The 27500-nt window shown below is 35.7% G+C and overlaps 1 protein-coding gene across 1 annotated transcript in view; it reads left to right on the plus strand.

Annotated features, from left to right (window-relative positions):
- The window catches only part of kifap3b (kinesin-associated protein 3b), a 70401-nt gene that overhangs the window by 27636 nt on the left and 15265 nt on the right, over positions 1-27500 (plus strand). Inside the window, exons 12-18 of the mRNA XM_056475251.1 lie at positions 4811-4919; positions 5090-5202; positions 7952-8117; positions 9192-9317; positions 15170-15268; positions 18610-18695; positions 26118-26283. Of these exons, the coding sequence (XP_056331226.1) occupies positions 4811-4919; positions 5090-5202; positions 7952-8117; positions 9192-9317; positions 15170-15268; positions 18610-18695; positions 26118-26283 (865 nt within the window). The remainder of the gene's footprint in view (positions 1-4810; positions 4920-5089; positions 5203-7951; positions 8118-9191; positions 9318-15169; positions 15269-18609; positions 18696-26117; positions 26284-27500) is intronic.

Consider the following 27500-nt stretch of genomic DNA (forward strand, 5'->3'; position numbering starts at 1 on the left):
AGGGCTCTATTTAAACGATCTAGGCGCAAAGTCTAAAGCGCATTAAAAGGTGTCTAAAAGCATTAAAGGTGTGTCCAAATCCACTTCTGCTATTTTAAGGATGGAAAAATGCGGGTTGTGTTTTGTGCATATCCTCTCAATGAGTTATGGGTGTGTTCTGAGCATAACATCCATTAAACCGATCAGAGTCTCGTCTCATTCCCTTCAAGAGTCAGTTGTGTTGCGCCATGGCGCATTTGCTAAATACATGGTGGAATTTGTAAGTGTAAAAACGGAACACTTCACTAGCGAGAAAACAGATAAACAGAGCATCTGCAGCACGAGGATAAAGAACGAGCCTCCTCCATTCAGCCTCTTTACTTTCTCTTTACTTTACTCTTTACATTCGTGGATAAGAAAACTGTGTTGTTTGCACTCCACTTAAGACATCCGTCACTAGGGATGGGTATCATTAAGGTTTTAATAGTATTACTACTTTTATCGACACCAGTTATTGGCTCTGTACTTTAACTGCTCTGTTATCGGTACTTTTTGTAATGTTTTTTTAATGAAAAAACAAATTGAACAGAATTAAAAACACTTTATTTTATTATTAAGTTTTTAATGTAAAATAAAACGAAACGAATGATTTTAAAACAAATAAATAATTTTTTTTTCCTGTAAAAGAATGTACAATGGTTTGAAGGAAAATAGCTCTCAGTTTTTAACTATTCTTCTGGAGAAAAATCAACATATTTGCCTTTTCTGGCAGAAGTCAGGACCTTTCTTGGTTTATTGTGCTCCCTGCAGTTGGAAATACCCTCTTTGAGTTGCAAAATGCAGTTAAATGAGATAATGTTTATGATTTTTCATTAACGCGTTTACATAAATGAGTTAACAGTGTTTTAGGAGTTAACTGTGTTTTTAATACAGTTTTGGAGCATCTTGCAATGTAAAAATAAGCAGTTTTTTTTATAATTTCTTAATAAGCATAGTTTATTATTAGGCTATTCATTGGCTAAATTTGTAAATACAGCTGATTTAAAGCATTTTTAATGCCTGAGATTTATTTAGGCTACTGCAAAAAAAAAAAACAGTTTTCCTTGTAACCGAATATGTGTGTTTATTTAACATGCTACACAATTATTTTATACAAATTTAGGTGATTGACTGCTTGCATAACGATATGGATGATGTAACGTTACCGTTAGTGGCTAGGCAGTCAAAAACTTTTCAATAATTTTCATTGCAGTTAATGAACTTGTGAAAGATACTTTCACTTAGCCAGATTGTTTGTTTTCCCCTTACACAAGAAAACAACTTGTTGCGTTTGTTGCAACAGGCATTGTCACGGTCCACTCGGGAAATGCAACCCGTTTGGTCCACTTCGCAAGCTTACAAGCTGTGTGTGCATGAGTCTGTGTCGCAAACTATGAGTGTGCGCTTGGCTCGAGCCTCCGCTGAGTGCACGCGCACAGCCGAGAACTGTGAAGGCTTTTATACTTGACGCGCTCGATGGAAACACGAGCATTTCTCATGTGAGATTTCCAACTGTGCAGACGAATATCAAATATCGCAAATTAGAAAAGGTTGGTGAGTTAAATTATGCTACTGTAAGTAATGTTTATTTAGCAATAATTCTCCAGTACCAATAGCAGAAGTGTTAACATCAGAGCTTATCGATACTTCGGTCTTTTATAATGTAGCACCAAAACCAATAAAGTACTGAGTTTCGGTATTCATCAGCCTACATATTTAATTTTGTTTGTTAAGCGCAAAGATTTGTTTCAAAACTATTTCTATATTCAGTTCTAATTTCCAGCAAACTAATAAATAATCAGTAAGAAGGAAGTGTGGTCAAACAACTGAGTTATATCCAAACACTCATCCTATTCTAATCCCCATATGGTGATGTATACGTCTTCAAAATCCAACTGGTTGACAAATCTAAACTTGCTAAAACAAATGTAAATATGCATATAATAAATAATACTACTACTAATAATAACAGATTGCATATTGTCATGAATAAACTGAAAAAAAAACCTTGAGGTGAAGAAGGCATGGAGGCAGTGGTTTTTATATTTCTGTAGAAAATAATAGTTATTATTAATAGTTTTAATTATAGTTTTTATCCAGCAATGCGCCTTAACACACCTCTGTTTTTGACCAGCATGCCCATGAGTCCACAAAGTGGTGCAAATGGATTTGATATTTAAACAACGTGGTGCAAAACATGAAAAATTAGGGTTGCGCTGGTCTGAAAATAGCAACAAATCACGCCATACATGTCTTGCGCCTTATTCCGCCGGGTGTATGGTAGGGTCCTTAGAGTTGGCACATTATGAAGTCCTCGTAGGTGCCGTCATCATATCACAAGAGCATGGGGTCACATTTTTGGAAGCTTGCATAATCTCTTTTTTTTTCAGAATTGGTATCTCAAGGTAGACACAGAGCAAATGGAGAAAAATTCATATGTGTTACACCCAACATGACTATGCTTAGTGGAGCAACTAATTTTTTTTTTCTCATCTCCTCTTTCTATTGTTCAACCTCACACTCATGTAATTCATTGGCTAGTTATCTTCATAAAACAGGCCTGCCAAGCATGTCTCCTTGGGCCTTTATCAGCCACAGTGTTGACCTGATTGAAATAGACGGTGGGATATTGTCTCAACTCTCGCTGGCTCTTAAATAAAAACACAAATAATAATCCCTTCGCCAGCACTGACAGCACTAATACTTCTCCCTGTCAGGAACTGTCTGTTTTATTATTAATTTCTTTTCTTTAGTTTTCTCTCTGCTTGTTGCAAAGCTCAGTTTTAAGGTTTATGCACACCGGGACGATTATTGCGCATGATTGTTGGCAACATTTATATAAAATGAAGGCTCTAATAAATGTGTGCCCACCTATGCGCAAAACATGTATGAAATTTAAAAAAAAATTCTGTATAAAGCAAATAGTCTAAATACTAGACCTGTGGCTAACAATTTTAGCAAATTTTTGTTTGATGCACCATGTTAAATGACTGACTAACGAGATTGGTGCTTTTGTTTACTTGTTTGAGCTGCTGAAGTTACAGTAAAACATGACTTGGTGGCGCTCAAGCACAAAATGAAATAGCTGAGCATACAGGAATTGCAAATCAAAGAGAATTTTATGGCTTGTAACTTTTTCCTACAATCTTTTGACCAGGTGTTTGTGTGCTGTAGTGGAGGAGGTTAGGCAGAAGTGGAAAAGCATCCTCAATAAATACTAGAGCTGTGGAGAAAAATTCCAAGATTTTCTAAATACATTATGATTCTTTCTTGAATAATTTCTGAGCTTAGGTTTTAACACAAGATGTTACTGTATGTTTTACAAACAGCTGTACTCTGCTTGCATCCAATTCTTTACAAATACCACTTGTACCTAAAACAATCATTAATATAGTTAGAGAATTACAATAGTGTTCATAATGAGCTGTGTCGCAACGTAAAAGCCAACTTACACAACTTACAAATGAAGGCACTCTTCCTTGTCAGCGTTTGACTGTATGAACTAAACTTAACCTAGAGGGCCCTCTGCTGAAGAATTTCAGAATCAATTCAAGACAGAATAGCGATGCAATTTAAAAAAATCGCAGAATCAATGCAGAGTTAATTTCTCAAATGATTTTCCACTGCATCTCTAATAAAAACACAAAGAAAAAGCATGAGGGCGACGTCTTCAGTGAAACAAACGATTGTCAGAAGTTTAAATTTGCGCACCATCACAATGTGTACTGAGGTATTTCTGATTGCTAATAGCTATACCTTTGGTGTTTAATTTTTTTCGATTGTGATACATTTCTGTCATGACAACTTCCTGAGAGATTTAATATTAGAATGAAACTGTATTTGGCAATGTTCATGTGTTGGGTCTTGGTGGCATATACCTGCTATACTGCTGCTGCTTTGAATTTTAGTGCAGAGCAAGTACCAAGACTTGCTGCTGCCATTATATTAAAAGACATGCAGTATGTTAAGGATAAAGTCTAACAACCTCTAAGGGGTTGTTGTCTTAAAATTGTTGGATGTTATCTCGGCCGCCCAATGCGCCCAATGCGGAGGACTGAAGGGCTACTAAGCTAGATGTACTTTATCCTGCTTATTGCATGGCTATTTGCCAGAAAACATAAAAATTTACACAAAACAATGTTCTGAGCTGTAATAGTTTATTAACTGTTTAATCAAGCACAAAGCTGATAGAAATGAGGGAGGAGTATACACTAACTTGCACATTATTCAGTCACAAAATGGCACCAAACAGTCAAAAACCTAAAACTGACAGAAACTAAACAGGCTGGATAAAACATATAACCTACGTATTAATCAAACAGTCTAACACCATGGCGAGGTGTCAAGGTGATTTGATGTTCCCGGATGAGCCTGCGTTATTTAGCAGTTGTTATTTTGGAATAACATATCTATGAATGTCGCGTCTGACAAATCAGAATTGAATATTCCAGACAGCCATGTAATAAAAGAATATAACACACAGCAGCTACAAACATCACATACACGAAACATAAACAGGTGGAGCTGGGGTAGAGGAGGGTATCCAAAAACACGCTGCAGATTGCTTACACAACAATGAGGTATTTAAATTTTGAGGAGTAAGCTCATTGGCTGTTGAAGCAACACCAGTCAATCACCTGTGCCATGTACTGTAGTTGGAAATAGATTTCATACTATATGTATGACTTATAAGCCTGTGTGCCCCATAGAGGTTAATGACAGGACTTTGTATTTATATTTTTACTCTAACAATAGTAATTTTAAAGAAATTCTGTGTTGTGTTTGCGAGCAGCTCATGCAGATGCTGTTTGAACATGGTGAAGAGAGAATCGACACTGAGCTCATCTCCTTCTGCATCAACCTGGCTGCTAACAAGACCAACTCTCAGATTATGTGTGAAGGTACAGTAAGAGTCTCATTTTCTCCTTAACTCTGACCTGTTAGAAGCATTGACACGTGTGCTTTATCACGCTGTCACTGTTGATCTTCTGTAATGAATAAAACTTAAGATCTGTTCAAACTAATGATCATTCTCGAGCTGAACATGATTGTTTGTGGATTTGTTTTTCAGGTAATGGACTGAAGATGCTGATGAGAAGAGCCCTTAAACTGAAAGACCCACTGCTAATGAAAATGATAAGGAACATCTCACAACATGATGGACCCCTGAAACAGATGTTCATTGTAAATACAATATTTATGACATTTTATGAAAAATACTTATTAGCATATTAATCATGCGATTACAGTGAACTTTATAATTCCCTTTTAAATGAAAAACTATTCATTCTGTGGAATACAAGAGATTGTGAATATAATTCAAATGTAAAATTAGGGCTGCACAATATATCGTTTCATCATCAATATCACATTTTGTACATTTTCAGTAGTAACATTGCAGGATGTGCAACATTGAGTCTGGATTATACAGTAGTTGATCAGAGAAACAGTTCAGACCATGTTAGATTTGTGGAGTTACTGCAGAGTTTAACCATTATAGAGTGAAAGTTTATCATCTGCGTGTGTTTTTAAGGCCTGTGATTGTGTAAGAATTTTAGAAGTTTAAAGCAATGGTTCTCAAACTTTTTTCACCAAGTACCACCTCAGAAAAATAAATTGTCTCTCCCACCATAATATAAGTACCACCATAATGACCGGCATTGAAATACAGTAGCGTAGTAGGACTAATTAAGCAGCTACAGCACTGCACAGTTCAAAAACGAGGCAGATTAATTACTATTATTAAGAATGTTTAAGAACATTAACATTGCACTGTGTTTACAGGTAAAAATAAATAAATAAATAAAACATCCAGGAAATGTTCCTTGGACCTCATAAATAAAGGCTATATGTCATATTATTTATATACAAACTGTTTTTGAAAAATTTTGAAATATATGTGACGTACATACAGTAGCTATGACATATTTGTATATCTTTGAAATCTAAACATCAAGTTGTATTTTAAATATTAATTTGGATTTACATATTTAAGTTAGAAATCTTATTGTTAAGTTAGATCTGCTTATTGTGTGTTAGAGTAGGCTTTGTGTGTCAGAAAAGCAAGTAATTAAACCATACCTGTCAACACTGGGATATAAAAATACGGGATATCCTATGCCCCCCAACAACAGTTACAAATATGGGAAGGAAATTAGCTTCAAATGATAGAATACATAAACATTACAAATTTAAAAATAAAATAACAGGTTTGGCCTATTAAAATCAATAGCCTATAAAGAAATTAAATCAAGTCATAAAATCTCGTTCACTTTTTCTTCACTGTAATTAAATATTTATTAAAGGGACTATAGTTATTTAGTGAAGAACAGCGAATCTCTCATTTTGATCCGCTGTTTTGTTTGATAGCAGAGGTGTCACTTTAAGAATGTACAAATCTATAATGGAAGCACTCGATTACCTTCGGAACTGTTTATGCTCATTTAAGACAAAATTATTTGTTTAAAAACACACTCAAATCCAAAATTGTTCACTTTCGCTCATCCTCAAATCAAGTGAATAGAAGCTGATCTGGCAACAGTGTCTTTATCATATCACTACGCAGTGGCAGTTTTTATATATAAAAAGCGAAAGCAAAACTCTCTTGAACAGCTCTTGCAATTATATGCCATTTTAGATTGGCTCTTTGATACTACCTTCATTTTTCATAGAAAGATTTGAAATATGGGAAAATAAATGGTATGATATCGGTATATAATTGTAAAATACGGGAGAATCCCGGCAAAAATGGGAGAATTAACAGGTATAGATTAAACGCATTAATATACTGCTTGACCAATTCATACGTGATTTGTTCATTCATATGAGCGGCAATATACTACCGTGATTTGGTGAGACTGAGCTTACATCTTGAACCGTGGAGTTTGTGTTAACCACACACGGAGTCTAACTTTAATTATATCCTAGCTCCAAACTTCAAGCGTGGCAAAGTCCCCCGACATTTAAATCACATCCAAATTAATTAACCTAAATCTAAGGTAACAAACGAAACCGAAAGCCACGCTACTTTACAAAAAAAAAGTTACTTTACATATCAAAAACAGGCATTATTTTACACAACTATGAACACACATTTGTAATAATTATTTTACCAATAATGCAGGTTGGGGAAATTCCTGAGTTTGCAGTAACTAAAATGCCAACAGAACAGCACTGATCTGCAAAAGCCACTCTATCATGTGTGTATCTGCGCTGCACGCATCTTCCTCTGGCTCTGCGCCTAGTGGATTGATTTTTAACATCTGATGACGCGATGCTCTAAACATTCTTAGCACACCAGCGATCGTACGCTCCAGTAAACAGCCGGTGTTTATCACATCACTGTTATCGTACGCGTCAAAGAGTTAAAAGTGTGTTCATTTTTTTTCTTTTATTATTCAGCGATTCCTCCATGTACCACAGTTTCAGAACCACTGGTTTAAAGCATTTAGGCACAACAAATTATAACATTTGTAACTTTAAGAAAGTTTTTATACAATGAAGACCAGGTTATTTCACATTTGATTATTCAATTTCTTTACCTGAATACTGTTTACTCTCCAGAAAACCATAAAGCACTATTTATTTCACTTTTATCTTTGTATCTAATTGTATCTACCTAATTAACATTAATTTATTATATTTTATGCAGATACACTGCATAAAAAAGACTAGATCATCCCAATTAATCTAAATGAATGAATTATTTCCAAATAGAGCTATTAAAGACATATGGTGAAACTGTATTTACAATGCAATATATATCACAGAAAAACAAAGTATTGCAAAGTGTTAATGTCAAAAATGTTTTCAATATTGTGCAGCATTATTTAAAATATTCACACAATATTTTATATGTATATTGACAGCAAAAAATAAATAAAAATAGTAATTTACTGTGATAAATGATGATTTGGTGTTGTGTACTCTTCAGGATTATGTGGGTGATCTGGCAGCTCAAATCAAGAAAGAGGGTGTTGAGGAGTTTGTTATTGAGTGTTTGGGTACAATGGCAAACCTCACCATACCTGACCTGGATTGGGAGCTCCTGCTGAAAGAATACAACCTTGTGCCCTTCCTCAAAGACCACCTCAAACCAGGTACAGCCTTGTGTGTTTGATGTAGAAGACAACACAGATACAATTATTAAGATTATTAGGTAAATCTGCTCTTTATGAAAGGTTCAAATCTGTTTCAGGGGACAAACGTTGCCTGTTAATTTTAAAAATTATTTTAACTCTCAAGAAGGTATTGCTTACATTCTTTTAGAAAACTAAAACATTCCAGAAACAATTAATTTCAAATATTCTTATGCTTTACGTTGTGTTCTGTTCTTTAAAACTGGTGTGTGAAACAGTTTCCACTTTGCATCCATAGCATTTTAATTTTCATTGGGATACATGATATTACATCACAGATGTTTCATAATTAGAGATGCATGTCTACTATCTCAGAAAAAAAAAACGTATCATATATTGGAATTTTTGGCCAAAGTCATCTATGTACCACATTTCCTGGAAGCTAGCGTCTTACTGTTAGCTGTACCGAGAGGGGAAAAATAGAAATTATTCATAATAATTGCATTGTTATGCAAGTAAATTTCGTTCAGAAATAATGTCTAATACACTACCGGCAGCAGTAATTAAGCATAAATGTTTAAAACATCATAAATGTGTATTTTACTTTTTTATGTATTTAACTTCATCATTAAAGGGAAGATATTTTACCCTTTTTTCAAGATTAGATCATGATTCATCAAATTATTTATCATACTTTTTTGTATGTTGGAAATTGTAGCTGTTTTAGTTGTCTGCGCCTTTAATGCAAATGATGCAAACCCACAGAGATCTCTCACTATTGCTCTGATGGGTTGGGGCTAATAATTCTGACATCAACTGTGTGTATATATATATATATATATAGCGACATTCACAAAAAAAACATTTAGCCTGAGTAAACTTGTTTAAAGCAAACCTGAAACTAGTGGTCTATGATGAAAATGATATAGAGATACTTATCTGTGTGCACTTTTGCTTGCTCAATTTTTAATTTCAAGTCATTTTAAAGTGTGACTTTCTGAAGCATGTGAATGGACATTTACTGTTAGAGCAGTACAATGCATCTTTTTTCATCATGTCAAACAGTATTTGACCTTTGTTCTCTGTGTGTTTTAGGCTCAGCAGAGGATGACATGATCCTGGAGGTGGTTATCATGATCGGTACAGTTTCAATGGACGACTCCTGTGCCGTCATGCTGGCAAAATCCGGCATCATTCCTGCTCTTATTGAACTGCTCAACGGTAAGAGCTCTGCCAGCCTTTACATACATTTATTAGCACAGAGCCAGGGCTCAAAGAAAACAAAACTGATCTCCAAATCTTTTTCATTATCGCTAGCCGTAAAAATAAATTCCAGAGGAAAAGATCAGCAGTGTTTGGATTTCAGCTTTTGTTTGACCCTGCTTGCGTGTCTGTAGCCACTCAAGTACCAGATTTCAATTTGGCGTGCTTTGTCTTGCCTAATGCGATCTGATGAAATGAGTTTTGAATAGTTTATTTAGACTAAACTAATATTAAATTAGAATGAATTAGAATAAATAAACAGGCCTTAGTCATATTGTGTGCTGGGAAGTGACCGTGTTTTCAGGAACAGGAAAGCGCCAGACTCATGGCATGCATCACATTTGCTGGATCTGCTCAATATGAGCCCTCATTTCAATAAATGTCTGATGGCAGGGCTCTTCCTTGCCATGGAAAGAAGTAATGTTTAGTGGCTTAGGAGGGGTGAGCTAAAGCCCAAATTATGCTTTTTTTTAACTGTTAGTGGACTCTGAAGTGGACTTCATATGATTATCTGACATTTTAAGTGAGTCATTTCTGAAGAGAGCAAACATGTTAAGTGCATCCCAAATTGCATGCTTATGCACTGCTCAACACCATTTTGTAATATAAATAGTATAAGTAGTGCATTCGCACTCACAGTTCTACAAAGAGTAAGCGCCATTTAAATACCTGAATGATATATTTATTAAACCAATAAATTAAGTGTGAATAGTTGAACGGTCAATTGTCACAGCTTTGGTAACGTAGCTGAAGGGGAGGAGCTATCAGGTACTGAGATTGAATTACTTTAGTTATTTTGGATTGTGCAAGCAAAATGATCTAAGAGATTATACCACCTCCCATTCCGATGTTCAATGCAGTTGAATTGAGGTATTATTTATTAGTTTGGTGATTTTATTTCACTAAGTTAGAAACTGTTAAATGCTGTCTTGGAAATTGCTTGAATTTGTGGTTAGTAAAAAAAAAAAGGTTAATGTTGTTTTTTTGGATGGCAGTGCATTGTGCTTATATAAGTGTGTATTGTATTGTGTGCCAATTGGGTTACAACTTTTAGATGGACACTGTGGACAGTATGATGAGTAAGGAATAATAGTAGCATCTGCGGCTGCAAAAATCTGACATTGTTATATGAAAACAGTTTCACAAGGTAGTTAGGATAGCACTATTTGATGTATTTCCGGGGAGCCTAACCCTGTTCTGGTACAGAAATTGAATAATTTAAATGCAAAAAATGCTTTTCTTTAAATGGATCTCGTTTCTAGTCCAAATATCTAAATAATCTTAGATCAAGTAAAAAAAACAATCTTTTGTTTTCAAAATGAAGAGTTTTTCCTTAAAGCGAGCAAAATGATCTGTTAATGACGTAAGTAAAATAATCTTTGAAATGTTGATATTTAGACTGGAAGCAAGTACTTTTTTTTTTGCATAAATCATATATATTCCATATAAATACAGTAAGTAAATACAATTCTGTAGCTCCTGATCAGCTAGAATTTAGACTCAATTAGGCATGGGACGATAATCGGTTCTATACCGTTCCAAAGGTATATGTAGGGGTTTTTTTTAGGCATGTTTTTTTTTTACAATTATGATATTTAGTTTTTTAGGGCGACCTGTATCTCCAGCAGAAAAGGACCCTCCACATCAAAAGCTACTGGTCAGCCCACAATTCAGCAAATATTTGAGAAACAAATCACATATAAACCAACATCCAATGCTGCTATGTGCATCCTATGTGGTATGCACCTGTACAGTGGAGTGGCTTACTTGCTTAATTTATATCCAAAGAAAAGAAAGATATCCAAAGTTGCCTTTCCAAGTACTAAAGAAATCTGTGTTTTGTAAACTAATGAAGATAGCAGAATTTAGCCTGACATGTTTACTGCTCCAAAGTATTTAAAATATTTCTTAAAATAAAAATATTGTGTTCAATAGGAAAAAAGTTGCTTTTTACTCGGATATTTAAAAAATATATATTTTAGAGCCGTGATCACAATATGTTTATATCCAAGGTTTTATCCAAGGTTTAAATACCATAAGTATCTTATATTGGACCATGCCAAGACTCATTGCATATCTTGCGATGTGTCTATTGTGGATGCACATATTGCGATATTGATGCTAAAACGACATATTGTGCAGCCCTTGTAGCATCACTTTAGAGGAAGTAAAAATGAACAACCACTGCCAAGACAACTGTCTGAAATCTCAATATTTTTAAAGGGAACTCTAAAAGTTAAAAAAAGTTCACTATGTTTTGAAGTCAATATCAATTATTGCATATTGGAAATGTCAAATATAATAGAAAAATTGTAATATTGTAATTTTCCATACTTGAATGGCAAAATGGGCAGCACGGTGGTGCAGTGAGTAGCACAATTGCCTCACAGCAAGAAGGTTGCTGGTTCGAGCCCTAGCTGGGTCAGTTGGCATTTCTGTGTGGAGTTTGCATGTTTTCCCTGTGTTCGCATGGGTTTCCTCCGGCTGCTCTGGTTTCCCCCACAAGTCCAAAGACATGTGCTATAGGTGAAGGGTTGGGTTGGGTTGCAGCTGGAAGGGCATCCGCTGCGTAAAACATGTGCTGGATAAATTGGCAGTTCATTCCACTGTGGCAACCCCAGATTAATAAAGGGACTAAGCCAAAAAAAAAAAAAATGAATGAATGAATGAATATGGCAAAATGTGACGTTTAAAATTAGATTAAATATAGCAGTTGAAAGAGGATTGTTAATCGTTTTTAAGTTAAAATAACCAAATTTCAAACAAAGCCACTCAATGGCTGCAGCAGATTTCTAAGTAGGCATTTCCAGCTTAATATGTAATTGCTAATCAGTGAATTAAAAAACGAATAGTCTTTGTCAAAATTTTGTTAGAGTCAAGCAAAGGGGATTAAACATTTCCCACAACTGTATTTTAAATAAATATAAAGACATTTTTATCACTCATAACATATGGATAGAGCTAGTACACGAATATTAACAGTGATGAATCAATAGTGTTAGCGCACACTATCAAATGGAGTTTACTTTGAAAAAGCCGTACATTCGAATGCACGACGGGAAAAAAAGGATAAAAGGATACTTTGAGCTTAAGATAGAAACCGTCCCAAAACACACAGAGAAAAAGAAAACAAACATCCCGAATTGGCCACCCTTTTGTTATCCTACTCAAGACACAATGGTTTCAGTTACATGACATTCAACATCTGAAATGTTTTCTCACTACATGCCATGCAATATTTTATAACTTTGATCACAACAATGCAATAACAAATCTGACATTTGTTTCCCTCACGATAAGCAGTATGTGGCAATGGCGCATTGATAGATGCTTGGGTATTATTGTATTTACACTCATGGTTTCATCACTTGTGTTCGTGTACTCGTTGGTTGGCTCTGAAGAGGCGTTGACGTGTACTCTCTGATGTTATTTGTAGCTTGTGCAAAGCTTGCACAGCTCCTTGCTGTAGCCGTATTCAGTTTCTTCTCCCATGGAGACGCTTTTTTTGCTATCATTCTTCTGGTGGAATTTTCATCCCACGGGACCAGATCATTCTGAGCCAGATCAAAATTGAAATAAAGGCTTTTATTAAGGTTAGGAGGGGGGCAGCAACAGCCGCACACTTCTCCATAGGAGCTTTCGGTATCATTACAGAGGAAAAAGTTGATACTTTGCCCAAATGGCGGCTTCTCACGAGAGCCTTCATACATAAACATGATCCTCCAGAGGAGGTTTTGAACGTCAGCTCAAATGAACACGGGCTCCGTTGGATAGGAAATGCCTGCGCAGCTTTGCTAAAGCGTTCATATTTGTTGGTCTGCTGTATCACATCTCTGCTTAAAAAGATAGTTGACTCAAAAATATCAATTCTGCCCTTCAAGTTGTTCCAAGCCTTCATGAGATTTGTTTTTCTGTTGGCCACAAAAGGTTTCAAAAGCTGTGAAAATCATACGTAGGCCTGTCACGATATCTATTTTTTGTTGTACAATATACAGCACCAAAATATATTGTGATAAACGATATTATTGTCATTTTAAGGCCATTTTATGCCATTATATAATACCAGAATGACAATGTAATATTATCATCACAATGCAAGCACACTCTTCCAAAGAACACATCATATTTTATTTATTAAGAATATTTCATTTAATTATAGTCATTTTAACAATTTAATAATGAGCCATTGGAATCAGAATGTGAAAACACATTTACTGAATTAATAATAATAATAATAAATGTTATCAAAAAAAGTAACAGAGGCGGCAATATCTACTACCAGATCAGCCAAAATGTTGCTAAAATTTGTTTTTATGTATGGGTGAGATATATTGCCTCTACAAATATGATTGAGGTCATGTCCATGTCTTGTTCGATAAGTCGATATATTGATTATTGTGACAGGCCTAATCATACGCTGTGAATAGTCATTCATTCATTAAATTTAATATGTCCACTTTATTAATAAAAGGAATTTCCCTTTATTGGAGATTGATTTAATTGCATTAAAATAATTTTTAAATGGCTGTGTTAAAATCTATTTAATTTTATTATAAAAATTTGGCTAATATTTTTGAATAATTTCAAATAGAGAAAAATATTGAGTCAATCCAACAAGATTAAAATGAGCATTTTTTTCTTTTTATAACGCTCGTAGCTGGCCCAAACTACAGACACGTACTGGAGTTTCTGAGCTACTCACCATTTTTTTATCCACAACTTACTTTTCTCAGTTTGTTTAATTTTTTATTTTTAAATATAAAATACACCTATTGAATGCTAAAGGGCTGTATTTAAACCGTTAACCATTGTAATTTATTCATTTATATTCATGACGCTTCCACCAGAGTTTCCCTGGTGACAATGTCATTAGAATTGGCACAATTGTAAGCAAATGCGAAGCAAAATGCTTGATTGTCTCGTTTTTCTTCTGTTGAAGGTGAGTAGATATTTCGAGGAATGTTGGAAATTGGTAACCAATATCTTGCATATTTCAACATTCCTCAAAATATCTTCTTTTGTGTCCAACAGAAAATAAAAGTTTGGAACCACTTGAAGGCTGAGTAAATTTTATTTCATTTATTTTTTGTTATATATATATATATATATATATATATATATATATATATATATATATATATATATATATATATATATATATATATATATATATATAACTTATTCTAACACTGCACTGTAAAAGTGATTAGTTCACTTTTAAAAAGCAAGTAAACAAATTTTTTTTATTAATTATCTCAATTTATTTTTTTACTTAGTTTTTATTATCATCATTTTTCCATATTTAGTATACTTTTTCATGGGGACCTAAAATTTCCCCACAAGGTCCAAATGTACTGGAATTGGTGGTGTTACTGAATAGCTGTACTGGATACAATTTACAAACACAGTCTCTCGATGTTGAAAGTGAAATTTAAAATTATGTGGATATTTGCCTCTGTATTTATAATACGGTTATAATTATCATTATGTTATAATATATGCCTTGTGGCTATTAAAGGAATTACAGCAATCATGGTTGTCTGAAACAACCATCGTTAGATTAAATAGATACAGTTTGACACAATGATTTAATAAGCCTACTCATAAGAACAAAGGCCCAGTATTTTATCTGGTGTTACCTAAAGCATTTTAATGTGAGGGTATTGTAGATGACACAGTTTTGTGTAGTTAAGAGACGTTTTTGTGTTTTTTATATATTAATAAGCTTTATGTGCACATAATTGGTCCAGTGTATCGTTGAAAGTAAAATGGTTGATTTAGTGATGTTTTTCATATGTTTGTGTTTGCAGCCCAGCAGGAGGACGATGAGTTTGTGTGTCAGATCATCTACGTCTTCTACCAGATGGTCTTCCACCAGGCCACCAGAGATGTCATCATTAAGGACACTCGTATCCTTCTTTCAGTCGATTGATTTTGGATGCATTTTCGTGTTTTTTCTGCACAGATGTTTTGTAAATATTGTTTGACAGCTGTTTGGCCTCTGTTCACTGGTGCATTGATACTGTTGGGTTTTTCAGTCTTCAATAGTTTAGATCCACATGGGAAAAAAGCTCATATTCCCAGACTAATGTGCTGTAGAAGATTTGCATGTATTTCAGCTGTTATATATTTATTATTTAACAAATTAAGAAACGGCAAAAAATAATAAATCATGTGAAACCATTCAAATAATAGTAATAAAAACCTATATCGTTCCTCTGTGAGACTAAGACCCCGTTTACACAAATACGTTTCAGTTTTAAAACGCAAAAGTTTTGCTACATTTACGCCTTCAGTCCCCACACTACCTCAGAGATTTTGAGCCCCGAAAACGGAGCATTTTGAAAACGCTGAAGAGGCCATTTTGGTTTTAAAACGCTGCTGCTCCGTGTCAGTGTGGATGGGGGTAAACGGAGACATCTGGCTGCAGACATTCACTACCTGATTGGGCCTTTTTCTCAACATCAAGTTCAGTCTTGCATCCTTTCCTTGTAAGTTCAGACTTCGCAAGTTTGATATGGAGAACAAACTCCCAAGGACATATCAAGTATCTTCAAAGGGAACAGTGTTGGCTGCTTTATAACCTTATTCACATCACCCTGGCTACCTTGTTTCACTATTCACTATCTTGACAATAAAATAAAAAACATAATATAAGGAATGCCTATTTTCATTTTGATATTAATCCTCCACATACACCCATCTAGTCGGTCTGGCTGCGGGGCTGGGGGATAAACCATCTCCAGGCCCACGGCCGAAGCAGCCCAGGAAAGCTTGGTTATCATGTCTGTTTCTAGATCCGATGCCATGCTCGCTACCCTGGAGGGAGGGAGCGGGTTCGAATTTTTCATCAGACAATGACAGTCCATCCTCCGATGCAGTGATGGACATCTGAGCCTCGGTGTCATCAAGTGAGAGGGCGGCCATACAAGGCTGGAGCTCTTCTCTCACTCGAAGAGGTCCGGAAGCCCGAGGGCGGCGGATTTACTCCTACTGTAACCCTCAGATCTGCCCGAGTGCCCAGCGTGGAGCAGGGGACAACTATGGTGGGTGGCCCTTTTGCAAGAGCGAGCCGCAATCTTAACTGCGCAACAGACATGCCACCGCAGTGATGGCATGCACTGCCTGCAAGCACTGCATTAACATGCTGGACCCCCAGACATGAAATGCAGTGCTCGTGCCCATCATCTGGGGACAGGAAACCACAGCATCCAGAAATGCACAGTCGGAGCGACAACTTGAAAAAGACGCGTTGCACGACCGTGTTGCTCTTTTAGGAAATTCGCAACAACACAAACTGCTCTGGGTGTCACACACTCTGGACTGGAAGACCGCTTTCGTTCAGTCTCTCTCTCTGAGTACAGCTGGAGGAACCCTCATTGACTCTCTCAGAAGCTTGGTGAAAGGCTCTGAAGCGAAAAGCGTGCTCAGCTTGGCACGTGCTGCGCTTTTATTGCCAAATTGATTTCAAATAGCTTCAGCTGTACAAACTGACACTGCCAACTCATTGGCATTTCATTGGCCCGTTTATATACTTTTTCAGATGATTGGATTCTGACAAAATCCCCATAGTGGGAGTTTCCACATAGCATTGAAGTTCCCCTCCCGAAGGGGAACCAGGGGTAGATCCTTGATGAACTGTCCAAAATGTGGTGTTTTCACCTGAAAAGCACCCGCCGACTGCCTGGAGCTCAGACATCCACATACGCTGCAGCGCATGCCAGAGTGTGTGTGTGGGGTCACTTAATGTGCATTTTCAGCATTTTACTGTGGACGGGGAACTTTTTAGCAATGCTGGATGAAACGCCAGCATGGACGTGGATCGTGAAATGCCGTTTTAAAACTAAAACGCATCTGTGTAAGCTGGGCCACTATTCATTTTTAGGTGGTTTTGAGAGAACTCTTGACAAAGACCACAAGACACGTTATTGTTTTTGGGGGGGGGTCAAAATTTCTGTAATTATAAGATCTTATACATTATAAGAACTGCTATAGTGAACTATTTGAGCTGTTCACACCCTCATACTCATTACTAAATTATTACGCTAATTTGAGTAATTCGTTACTTCATGTAGTTTGTATGGCATGAATGACCAAAATGGTTCCACGTGTGCCTTTTATAAAAACATCAACCACTGGTATTTAGCATTCAACCACTAAATCCCATCAACCATGGTATTTAGGAATAGCCATGGTGTTTCTAAATACCATGGTTATTATTGTTACCCAAAACCAGGAAACTAAAAAAATATTTTGTTACTAAACAAATGAATGAAAGTGTTTTTAGAAAAATTGAATAGTATAGTTGTCCTTTGAAACATTTTTAACAATTATTTCAGCTAATTGCAACGAAAATTCTTTGAGTTTAAATTTAAAACTAAAATAACTAAAAGAAAAGAAAAAATGTAAGCTATACAGACCTATACATATATTTTTAATAAAATTACTAAATGAAATGATAAAAAAAGACGGTGCAGTGGGTAGTGCTGTCGCCTCACATCAAGAAGGTCGCTGGTTTGAGCCTCGGCTGGGTCAGTTGGCATTTCTGTGTGGAGTTTGCATGTTCTTACTGTGTTCGCGTGGGTTTCCTCCGGGTGCTCCGGTTTCCCCCACAAGTCCAAAGACATGTGCTATAGGTGAATTGGGTAAGCTAAATTATCCGTACTGTAAGTATATGAATGAGAGTGTATGGGTGTTTCCCAGTAATGGGTTGCAGCTGGAAGGGCATCTGCTATGTAAAACATATTCTGGGTGAGTTGGCAGTTCATTCCGCTGTGACGACCCCTGATTAATAAAGGGACTTAGCTGAAAAGAAAATGAATGAATGAATGATAAAGAATTTAAATTAAATTAACAACAAAATCTAAAAATAATTTATTTTATAAAACTTTACAATTAAAAATATATTTGTAATGTTTTTAAATGTGTAAATTAAGTTATAATTTGTAAAAAAACAACACTAGTTACTCGTTGATAGTCAAATAAAAATGCTCAATACTGTCTATTAATGAAATTAGGAATGAATCATTTGTATTAATACCAATAGCGCTCAAACACCGTCAGTAGCAGTACATTTATGACTTCACTTGCCATCACACACCACACATAATGTAAAAAAGATGATAGCAGTGTGATCAAGTGAAATGTGTTTTTACTGATCAAAAATGTCTAATTATGGCAAATGAACTTGATCCCAGTGATTATTGGCAAACGGAAATGAATCATTAAGCTCCTTAACCATACCTAACAGAAGCCCCAGCCTACCTCATCGACCTAATGCATGACAAAAATGTGGAGATCCGGCAGGTGTGTGACAACACTCTGGACATTATTGCTGTAAGTATATTCACAAACCACCGCACACAGATGTGAAGGAGTGTTTTTGCTCAATGCTGCAAGTTTGTGTTTGCAGTGTGGATAAAATCAGTGCAGTTAATGGCCACTCGCTGACATTAGATAGCAGTAATTGCTGGTGAACTCTGAGAGCCAGGTTTGTTCGGGAAGTGTTTCATTCACTTTATTAGCCTGCTGATTTAGCCTCGGCCACATGAAAGCCTGCGTGTGGGATCTGGTTTGTGTCTGTGGTGATAGAGAAAGTGCAGATGTAAAGCTTTGACTTCTAAGTTGATGCTGATGCTACTATCAAGCATTCAGATATTTAGTTACATTAGGTATTTTATGAAGGATACTTCAATTATTTTCCCCTAATGTTGGAGTAGTGGCCTAAAATGATGTTTGAATGAGACATTTGCCCAATATTTGCTTTTAATGACTTTATCAGTTTTATTAAACCGTTAAAAACGAGAGGAGATTGGGCAAAGAAAACTAACTCAGAGAAAATGTTTCGGTGAATTCATTAGTATGAATTCATAAAATAACATTTTATTGTATGATTTTTAAATAAAAAGTAAGCATGAAGGTTACTAAATAACTAAATATAATATTGACAGGTAGGGTGGCATGGTGGCTCTCAGCAAGAAGGTCGCTGGTTTGAGTCCTGGCTGAGTCAGTTGGCATTTCTGTGTGGAGTTTTCTGTGCATGTTCTCTGTGCATGTTCTCCCGTGTTCGCGTGGATTTCCTCTGGGTGCTCCGGTTTCTCCCAGAGTCCAAACACATGCACTGTAGGTAAATTGAGTAAACTAAATTGGCCGTAGTGTATGTGTGTATATGCTGGAAGGGCATCCACTGCGTAAAACATATGCTGGATTGTTAAGTTGGTGGTTCATTCCGCTGTGGCGACCTCTGATGAATAAAGGGACTAAGCTGAAGGAAAATGAATGAATGAATGAACTTTCACAGGCTTATTATTATTATTATTATTATATGTTTATTATAAATATCTTAATTTTCTTAAACATGTTTACTGTTTAAATTTTGTTGAATTAGTTTTAGTTTAGATAGTTAGATAGTTTTGTTTAAGGTGTTTAAGTGATCAGTTTCTTCTGGCAAAAAAGGCAAACTACAGTTTATCACAGTTAAAAAATAAATAATATTTAAATAAAACTAGATAGATAGATAGATAGATAGATAGATAGATAGATAGATAGATAGATAGATAGATAGATAGATAGATAGATAGATAGATAGATAGATAGATAGATAGATAGATAGATAGATAGATAGATAGATAGATAGATAGATAGATAGAATAATGGTAAAAGATAAAACATAGTGTAGATTAAAGTCATTTTAATAAAGTGAAATAGCAAAGGTACCAAAAATGTTTATTCAAATGTAACTAAAGCGGTAAGACTGTTTAAGTTATTTTACTGCTTTGGAAAAAGAAAAGGGCTAACTGCAGTTTATCACAGAATATGAGTTTTATTTTATAAAACTATACTATTACAATATAAGGTTTATATTTGTACTTTCCAAGCACAGCTGCTCAAAATATTTAAAAAACAATCGACCTTAACATTATATCAGTATGTTTGAATCAATAATTGGTACAAATGTACCTGTTCTACTTGAAAAAGATGGTGATTGTGCTGTGCGATCTTAAGCTAAATTAAATCATTTTAATATTATGTTCACAAGAGAACAGGGCCCTTGAGTATCCTTAAGTAAATAATGCTGTTTTTATTGAAAGTTTTATTTATAAAATTAATTTCTTTATATTTTTTTCATTGTAATAGTTTTGCTGTATTTGTCATTTGTTGTTATTTTAAAAATGGTCTGTATTTCTATATATATATATATATATATATATATATATATATATATATATATATATATATATATATATATATATATATATATATATATATATATATATATATATATATATATATATTATTTTTTTTTTTATTTTCATTTTTTATTTATTTTGGTTTGAAGTAACATTAAAGGAAAATAATATTTATTCGACAGCCAGAGGATTAATAATTTATCAATTTATTTTTTTCAGTTAATGTTTATTTTATTTAAAAGAATGTTTTTACTTTTTCATTTTAGTGAATTATACATGTTATTTAAGCTAAATGTATTTAGTCTACTGTTTGCTTTTAATAGCTAGCATAAAAGCATTCAGTTATGCTATTTTTCAACATTTCTTACAGATGTTACTGTTTATGTTAATGAAAAGTCTGTTCAAGTCTAAATTAAATCACTTCCGTGTCTCCTGATGCAAATTCACATTCTCAGATGTACATAATATTAAGGGTTAAATAGTGCTATCAAATTAGCTGCTGGTTCTTTAGTCTTTATCATTAAAAGTCATTTTTCATCATAAGTTCGTTCATACTATAGTGAAATAGAAATGTTATTATGAAGTAAAATGATATTATAACAAAAAAAAATCTTTGGCGTCGTATCCTGCTGCTATTGGACCAGCTTTTGTTTGAGTTTAACCCCAAAGCATCTATCTAGAACCAGTTTCTTGCCACTCTGTAGAATATATTTTGATTCAGTTAATAAAAAAATATAGTAGAAAAATAAAATAGGCCAAAACAGACATGTTAGCAAGTAGATCAAAGTAAAATGAGCACAGAAGAAAGCATGGACTGAAGCACCAGGCTTTTGTACTGTTTTTAAGACACCTTTTGTCATTTTTCCACTTTTAAGTATGAAACAATACATGAATAAATGTTTTTTAGCCCTTTTTTTCTGTTCTGATCATATTTACCTGCAATGATTATTTCTGCACTACAAGAAAACTGACATTTTGAAGAATCCTGCTCTTTTTTTTTTTGTTTATTGACAAAGACAAACATTTTGGAATATCTTTAAATATCTGACAGAAGAAAAAAAAAGGCTCTGTAATGTTGGGTGCAGGTCTGTGTGAGTGTGTGCACTTTCTGGTCCTCTGGCCCCGGGCTCCCGCGCAGATCTGTACTGCTGTCCACATGATGAATGGACAGAGCAGAGAAAAGAGAAACGGGGCTTATTTACTCAGGTTCTGCCACAGGGGGCCTCGGCTGATTAATCCGTATTTTCATTCAGCGGAGCAGGCGGCGGCAGGACGCCTCTGTGGGCCTTTAGACCCGGGACAGAGAGCTGGTCTTGAGCTCTGAGCTCCAGCGGCCCCTGCTGTGCCTCCGCCGTACAGAGCTAATACTCCTTCTCTAATCAAACCAATGCCAACCAAGACCTCAGTTACACTTTATAATGTTTCGGTTTGCCACGAACAAATTCATTTTCTTCACAATTTAGTGTATAGCTACAAAATATTATTCAGAAAACCACAAATATCTGTTGATTAATAAAGCTGTGTTTATTAACAGACATTGTTTGTACAGTAGGTTTTGATTCACAAGGGTATTTTTGTTTAGTTTAGTTTTGTTTTGTTTTATTTAGACTGTCGTATTGCATTATAGTATTTTGACCTCTACTTCTACAAATTTGATTGTGAAAATTTAACTTTGCAGTTTCACAAAGCAACTTTGCTGACATTTTTAAAAAAGTTTATATTAAATATCATTATATATATATATATATATATATATAGAAATATAGAAATATAGAAATATTTTGGTTTTGGGGTCTCCAACAACAGGCTGATATACGTGTAAGGTCAAAAAACACTTTCATTGTCTTATAATATGCATTAATTTTTACCTAATTAGCCCAAAGACTCCCATATGATTTGTTAGTGATTCATTTGTTCCCAAACCCCTCCTTAGCACAAAACTATTCTGCGCTGATTGGATCGATGACCCAGTCTGTTGTGATTGGTCGACTACGTTCAGCACGAGACAGAAAGAAATGCCCACCACAGCTACAGTATGAAGTAGCAGAAAGTTTGTGAGAGCCCAATGCAGGAATGCTATAAAGCAATGCAGTTAAACACCAGAATATTACTCTTAAACCTAATCCCAAGTAATAACAACGACACATTCAGTATTAATCCACACTGTGGCAAAAGTTAAACTATTTTGAAAATTGACCAAGACATGTGTGTGAGGAACAGCTGATGGTGGCTATAGCAACTAACAGCAGAGGCTCACAAGCTCAGAAAAGCATTTAAATTGGTAAAGGAAGAAGCACGCGTCACGTTTTTAACGTGGTTTTGGATGCGATATGTGAACAGCCCTATAAAAATTTAACCTGAGAGATACAGTACAAGCACTGATCTATAATCGTTACGCGATTACAAGCCGTGCGGGGCCATTACAATTTATAACACACATTATACACATATTTTGCAAACTACAAAAAAACGAGGCAACAATTTTAATGACACTTACATGTTATGATCTGGAGGAAGAAGAAACTGGTCCATTTGAACTGTAAAAGTTACTGACAAAGTCCCTGTCAAAGTCTGACAAAGTCCCATACATAATAGTCTCTGCTACTCCTTCAATAGCAAACGGCCAGGGAATCCCACGTTCCAGCGTAGGTTATTGTATCAATCGTCAGGAAAATGACAGGAACAAACACAGCACTAGGTTGGCTATACTGTGTTATTGTTGTCAAAATGAACTTTAACCTTTTATTCCCCGCAGCCGAATCTCCATCTGTCAGTGATCGTCATCTTTGCGTCATGATCAGTCAGCCTCTGCTAGTGTGTGGAGGCAGAGCGTGTTCACATTTTACCGGAACTGGAACTGCATATTTGGTGATGTACCGTGTCGACGTCGATGCGATCTATCAAAAGATCCGAACCCAACACGATTCAATTATTCGACTCTGAGTGAACAATTTCGCTAAAGAGTCGAGTTTTAAACAAGGTGCACTTTAGATTCAAACCTCAGCTGGATGTTTTCATTCACTTAGTGCTGGTACACACTGCATGGAAGCTAATTTTCAAAAACTCATAATAGGGGCTCTTTAATATTTACAGTATTTCAGTGTCCAGTGGCTGCTGTCTAGCTGCCAACAGTTTTCAGAATATCATATATTATGTTCAACAGAAAAAGATTGTTGAGTTATTTTACCTAGCTCAATGTACTTTATTGTACAAAATAGAAATATTTTTTGGATTCATGATTCACACACAATCAACAGTAATACAGCCAAACTGTCACACTATGTAGAATGGAGAAATACTCAAAAAGAAAAAATTCCAACCTTCACACAGTGTTTTTGTCAGAGCTAGCTGGTCAAGTTTGTGGCATTCAGTTTTCGGGTTCAGTCCCTGTGGTGTAATCTTGGATTAATGTTAACATGAAACACTGTTCATTACCCGTTTTGATTCCATAAAGCAACATATTTAACAGCGTTACAGTATATTCAGCTGAAGCTCAACCCATTCAAGTTCTTACCAATCAAAAACTGTTAAAAAAATGTACATGTTAAGTGACTTAACAGTTTTTCTTAATACCGTTTGGACTGGAAGTTGCTACCGACATTTATTCAGTATGAAAGAACTTCTTTCTTACTAGAACTTTTTCTTACTATCAATATTATAAAAACTCTATAGAAATTAAGTTGAATTGAATTGAATATGATGATGTTTTACCAACTGTGTATGCACCCCTCATTTCATCTTTCCCTTGCAGCAAACTAATGGTTGGATGGGGCGTGGAAAGATTCTTTAGTAGATTAACTTGCATGGATTAATTATCTTCAGTGGATTAACTTGCATGGATTAATTTTTCACATTAACACTTACTAAAAAAAACGGTCCTGTGAAGTGTTTGAAATGTGCTTTTTTTATTCAAAGTTAGGCGTATTTGCAACTGAAACGTGACAACAGGGCAGGACATATACCACTCTTTTAAAAAACAGCTAATAGCATTTTATTTTAATCACAGCTCTGCCAGTAAGGGTGATTGAGCTCAAGTGCTTCAAATGAAAAGCAAATGAAAAAGTGTCTTAAAGGGAGCGTTTGATGAGAAAGTGAAGTTTGATGTGACATCAAAAAAATCTTAGAACCATGTAGGCGGAAGTGACAAACTGTAAATGTTGGAAGTTTACATCAGTTTATATCTTATTATTTTGTCATTGTTTTAGAGCACACTAACTTATAGATATCCTTAAGATTAAATTACTGATACTTAGTTAGTTAACTTTATTTGTCTCCGTAGGGAAGACTTCTGACATTTCACATTTGGCACATATATTTAAATAAATCATTTAAAAACATGAAAGCCCTACTCTAAATAAATATCCAGTCTACTAGCCATCAACTGAGGGAGGAGGAATTTAAAAACTTAATCGCTTGAGGTATAAATGATCATTTATTCTTATTTCTCACACACCTGGGAACACAATATCGATGACCTTATTCATTCATTCATTTTCTTTTCAGCTTAGTATCTTTATTAATCTGGGGTCGCCACAGTGGAATGAACCGCCAACTTATCCAGCATTTGTTTTACGCAGCGGATGCCCTTCCAGCTGCAACCCATCTCTGGGAAACATCCATGCACACTCATTCACACTCATACACTATGGACAATTTAGCCTACCCAATTCATCTGTACCACGAGGAAGCCCACGCAACATGCAACATGCAGGGAGAACATGCAAACTCCACACAGAAACTGACCCAGCCGAGGCTCCAACCAGCGACCTTCTTGCTGTGAGGCGACAGTACTACCGACTGCGCCACTGCGTCGCCATATCGATGGCCTGATGGTAACAATTGGAAAGTGTTTGATAAAGGATGTCTCTCATCATTGACAATCATAATAGCCTTATTTAGTACTCTTTCTTTGTATAATGCTCACATTACCACATTACTAACATCTAAAAATAGTTATTTTGATTTCATGGGACCTTTAATAACTGAGAGCCAATTATGTACTCAAGCGTCTCTCAGATGAGCACCACTTCAGCACTGTTTGATTGGAAGTGCTCTATTAAGATGGAGGCAGACTGATGCATACAGAATGATATGCGTTGGCAACTGATTCCAATAACACAAAATCAACTGATTCCCCGTCTCATCAAAAGTGCAGGTTTGGCAGAAAGTCTGTGGGCGATGTGTGGGTTGTGTGTGGCACTCCACCCAGTCTGTGGGCACTGCGCCTTTAATCACTGACCACACCGGATTAAAACAGAGATCTGTTTCTCTATGGCACCATCAGCCTAGAGGGAAAACCCTGCTCAGACAGAAGCCCTCATTGTGGCATGAAATATATCTGCTGTGGAGAGTCCGGACGGAGTTTGAAGTCAGTGAACGGTGGATGGTAGATTGCCAGGCATGACAGTGTATGAGACCCTCAGATATTCTGTTGCGGGGAGTTGGCCCTGAGATTCAGAGTGCCAGCGCTGTTTTGACAGCTTTAAAATGTATGAATTTGCACAGCTGTGTGGTATGATTTAGGTTAGGGAGGCGAACAAATATACATGTTTGTGTGTGTTCCGTAAAGGAGTACGATGAGGAATGGGGGAAGAAGATCCAAAGTGAGAAGTTTCGCTGGCATAACTCGCAGTGGTTGGAGATGGTGGAGAGCAGACAAATGGAGGATGGCGAGCCCTACATGTATGGAGATGACCCGGAGGCTCTCGAACAGCCCGATCTCTTCTACAGCACTGGTTAGAAAGCACACACATGCATGCTGTTTTTGGGGGGAAATATAAGGATTAATTCATCCAAAAATTAAAAGTGTGTTCGGAAATACTCACTCTCATGTCGTTCCAATTCCCTGAGATCTTTGTTCATCTTCAAAACACAAATTTAGATATCTTAAAAGAAATCTGAGATGTCCTTGACCATTTATAGACAGCAATGATCCAGAGATGTCCTGAAACGGAACCCAAAACATTGTAACAGTGATGTTGTATTGTCACTAGTGTATTAAAAAGTAATAGATTACAGTGTTTCCTCTAGGATTTTTTCCAGTTGTGGCGACAGCCTTTTACACAGATCCATCAACTACCAATGGCATTATTTCAATGACAAAAGTTGTGAGCGCAGTAGTAGAAGTCAAGATCGCATTTATGTAATACAAGCATGGGGATCTCTGCGCGCCGATTTTCTCTGTTCGTGCACAAAACTTCTTGCACGCCCTCAAATATTCGCTGCTCAAGTGCAGATTTTCTTGTGCGCTCTCAAATAAACACTGCTGAAGTGCAATTTAGTGCGTTTATGTAACGGGTATGTCTCCGTTTATTAGATTTGCTAGGAATATTTATGAAAGTCTCCAATAGGCCTACAGAGCGGTAAAAACGCGTCCTAAAGTAAAGTGAAACGGCTATAAACCGATAAAGATAAAGTCATTGCAAGCAAAACCATAGACCTTTATCTATATATAAAGTATATTTATATAAACAGTGTTTATCTTAACTGAAAGCTTCGTCGTGTTTGCTAGCCTCATGCATCACGCACCTGTCAGTCAGTCAGTCAGCATGTCACCTTAAAGGGTTAAACAAATAACGCACAGCACTACTACGATTACAGAAAAGTTCGCGCTGTTATAATTCACGTACTTTTTAATACGTTTTGGTGTGATTATTAAAGAAACAACAACTGAATGATTTGAATGAGAAGCTGTAATGTAGCCGTGGTGGGATGAATTTTAGTGTGGCGCCCTGCCACGAAAGAATGAATGTAGTGGAAACCATGGATTACAAATGACTGATTACTACTGGAATATTGTAATCTGATCACATTACTAATTACTTGTAAAAAGTAATCAGATTACTAATTACTTTACTTTGAAGTTACTTTTAAAACATGAAATACACCTATAGAAATACAAATTAAGCTGCAGCTATTTCAGTAATTTAATATTCACTGAGAAACATTTCAA

This window comes from Danio aesculapii, chromosome 2 (assembly GCF_903798145.1).
Source record: "Danio aesculapii chromosome 2, fDanAes4.1, whole genome shotgun sequence".
NCBI lineage: Eukaryota > Metazoa > Chordata > Actinopteri > Cypriniformes > Danionidae > Danio > Danio aesculapii.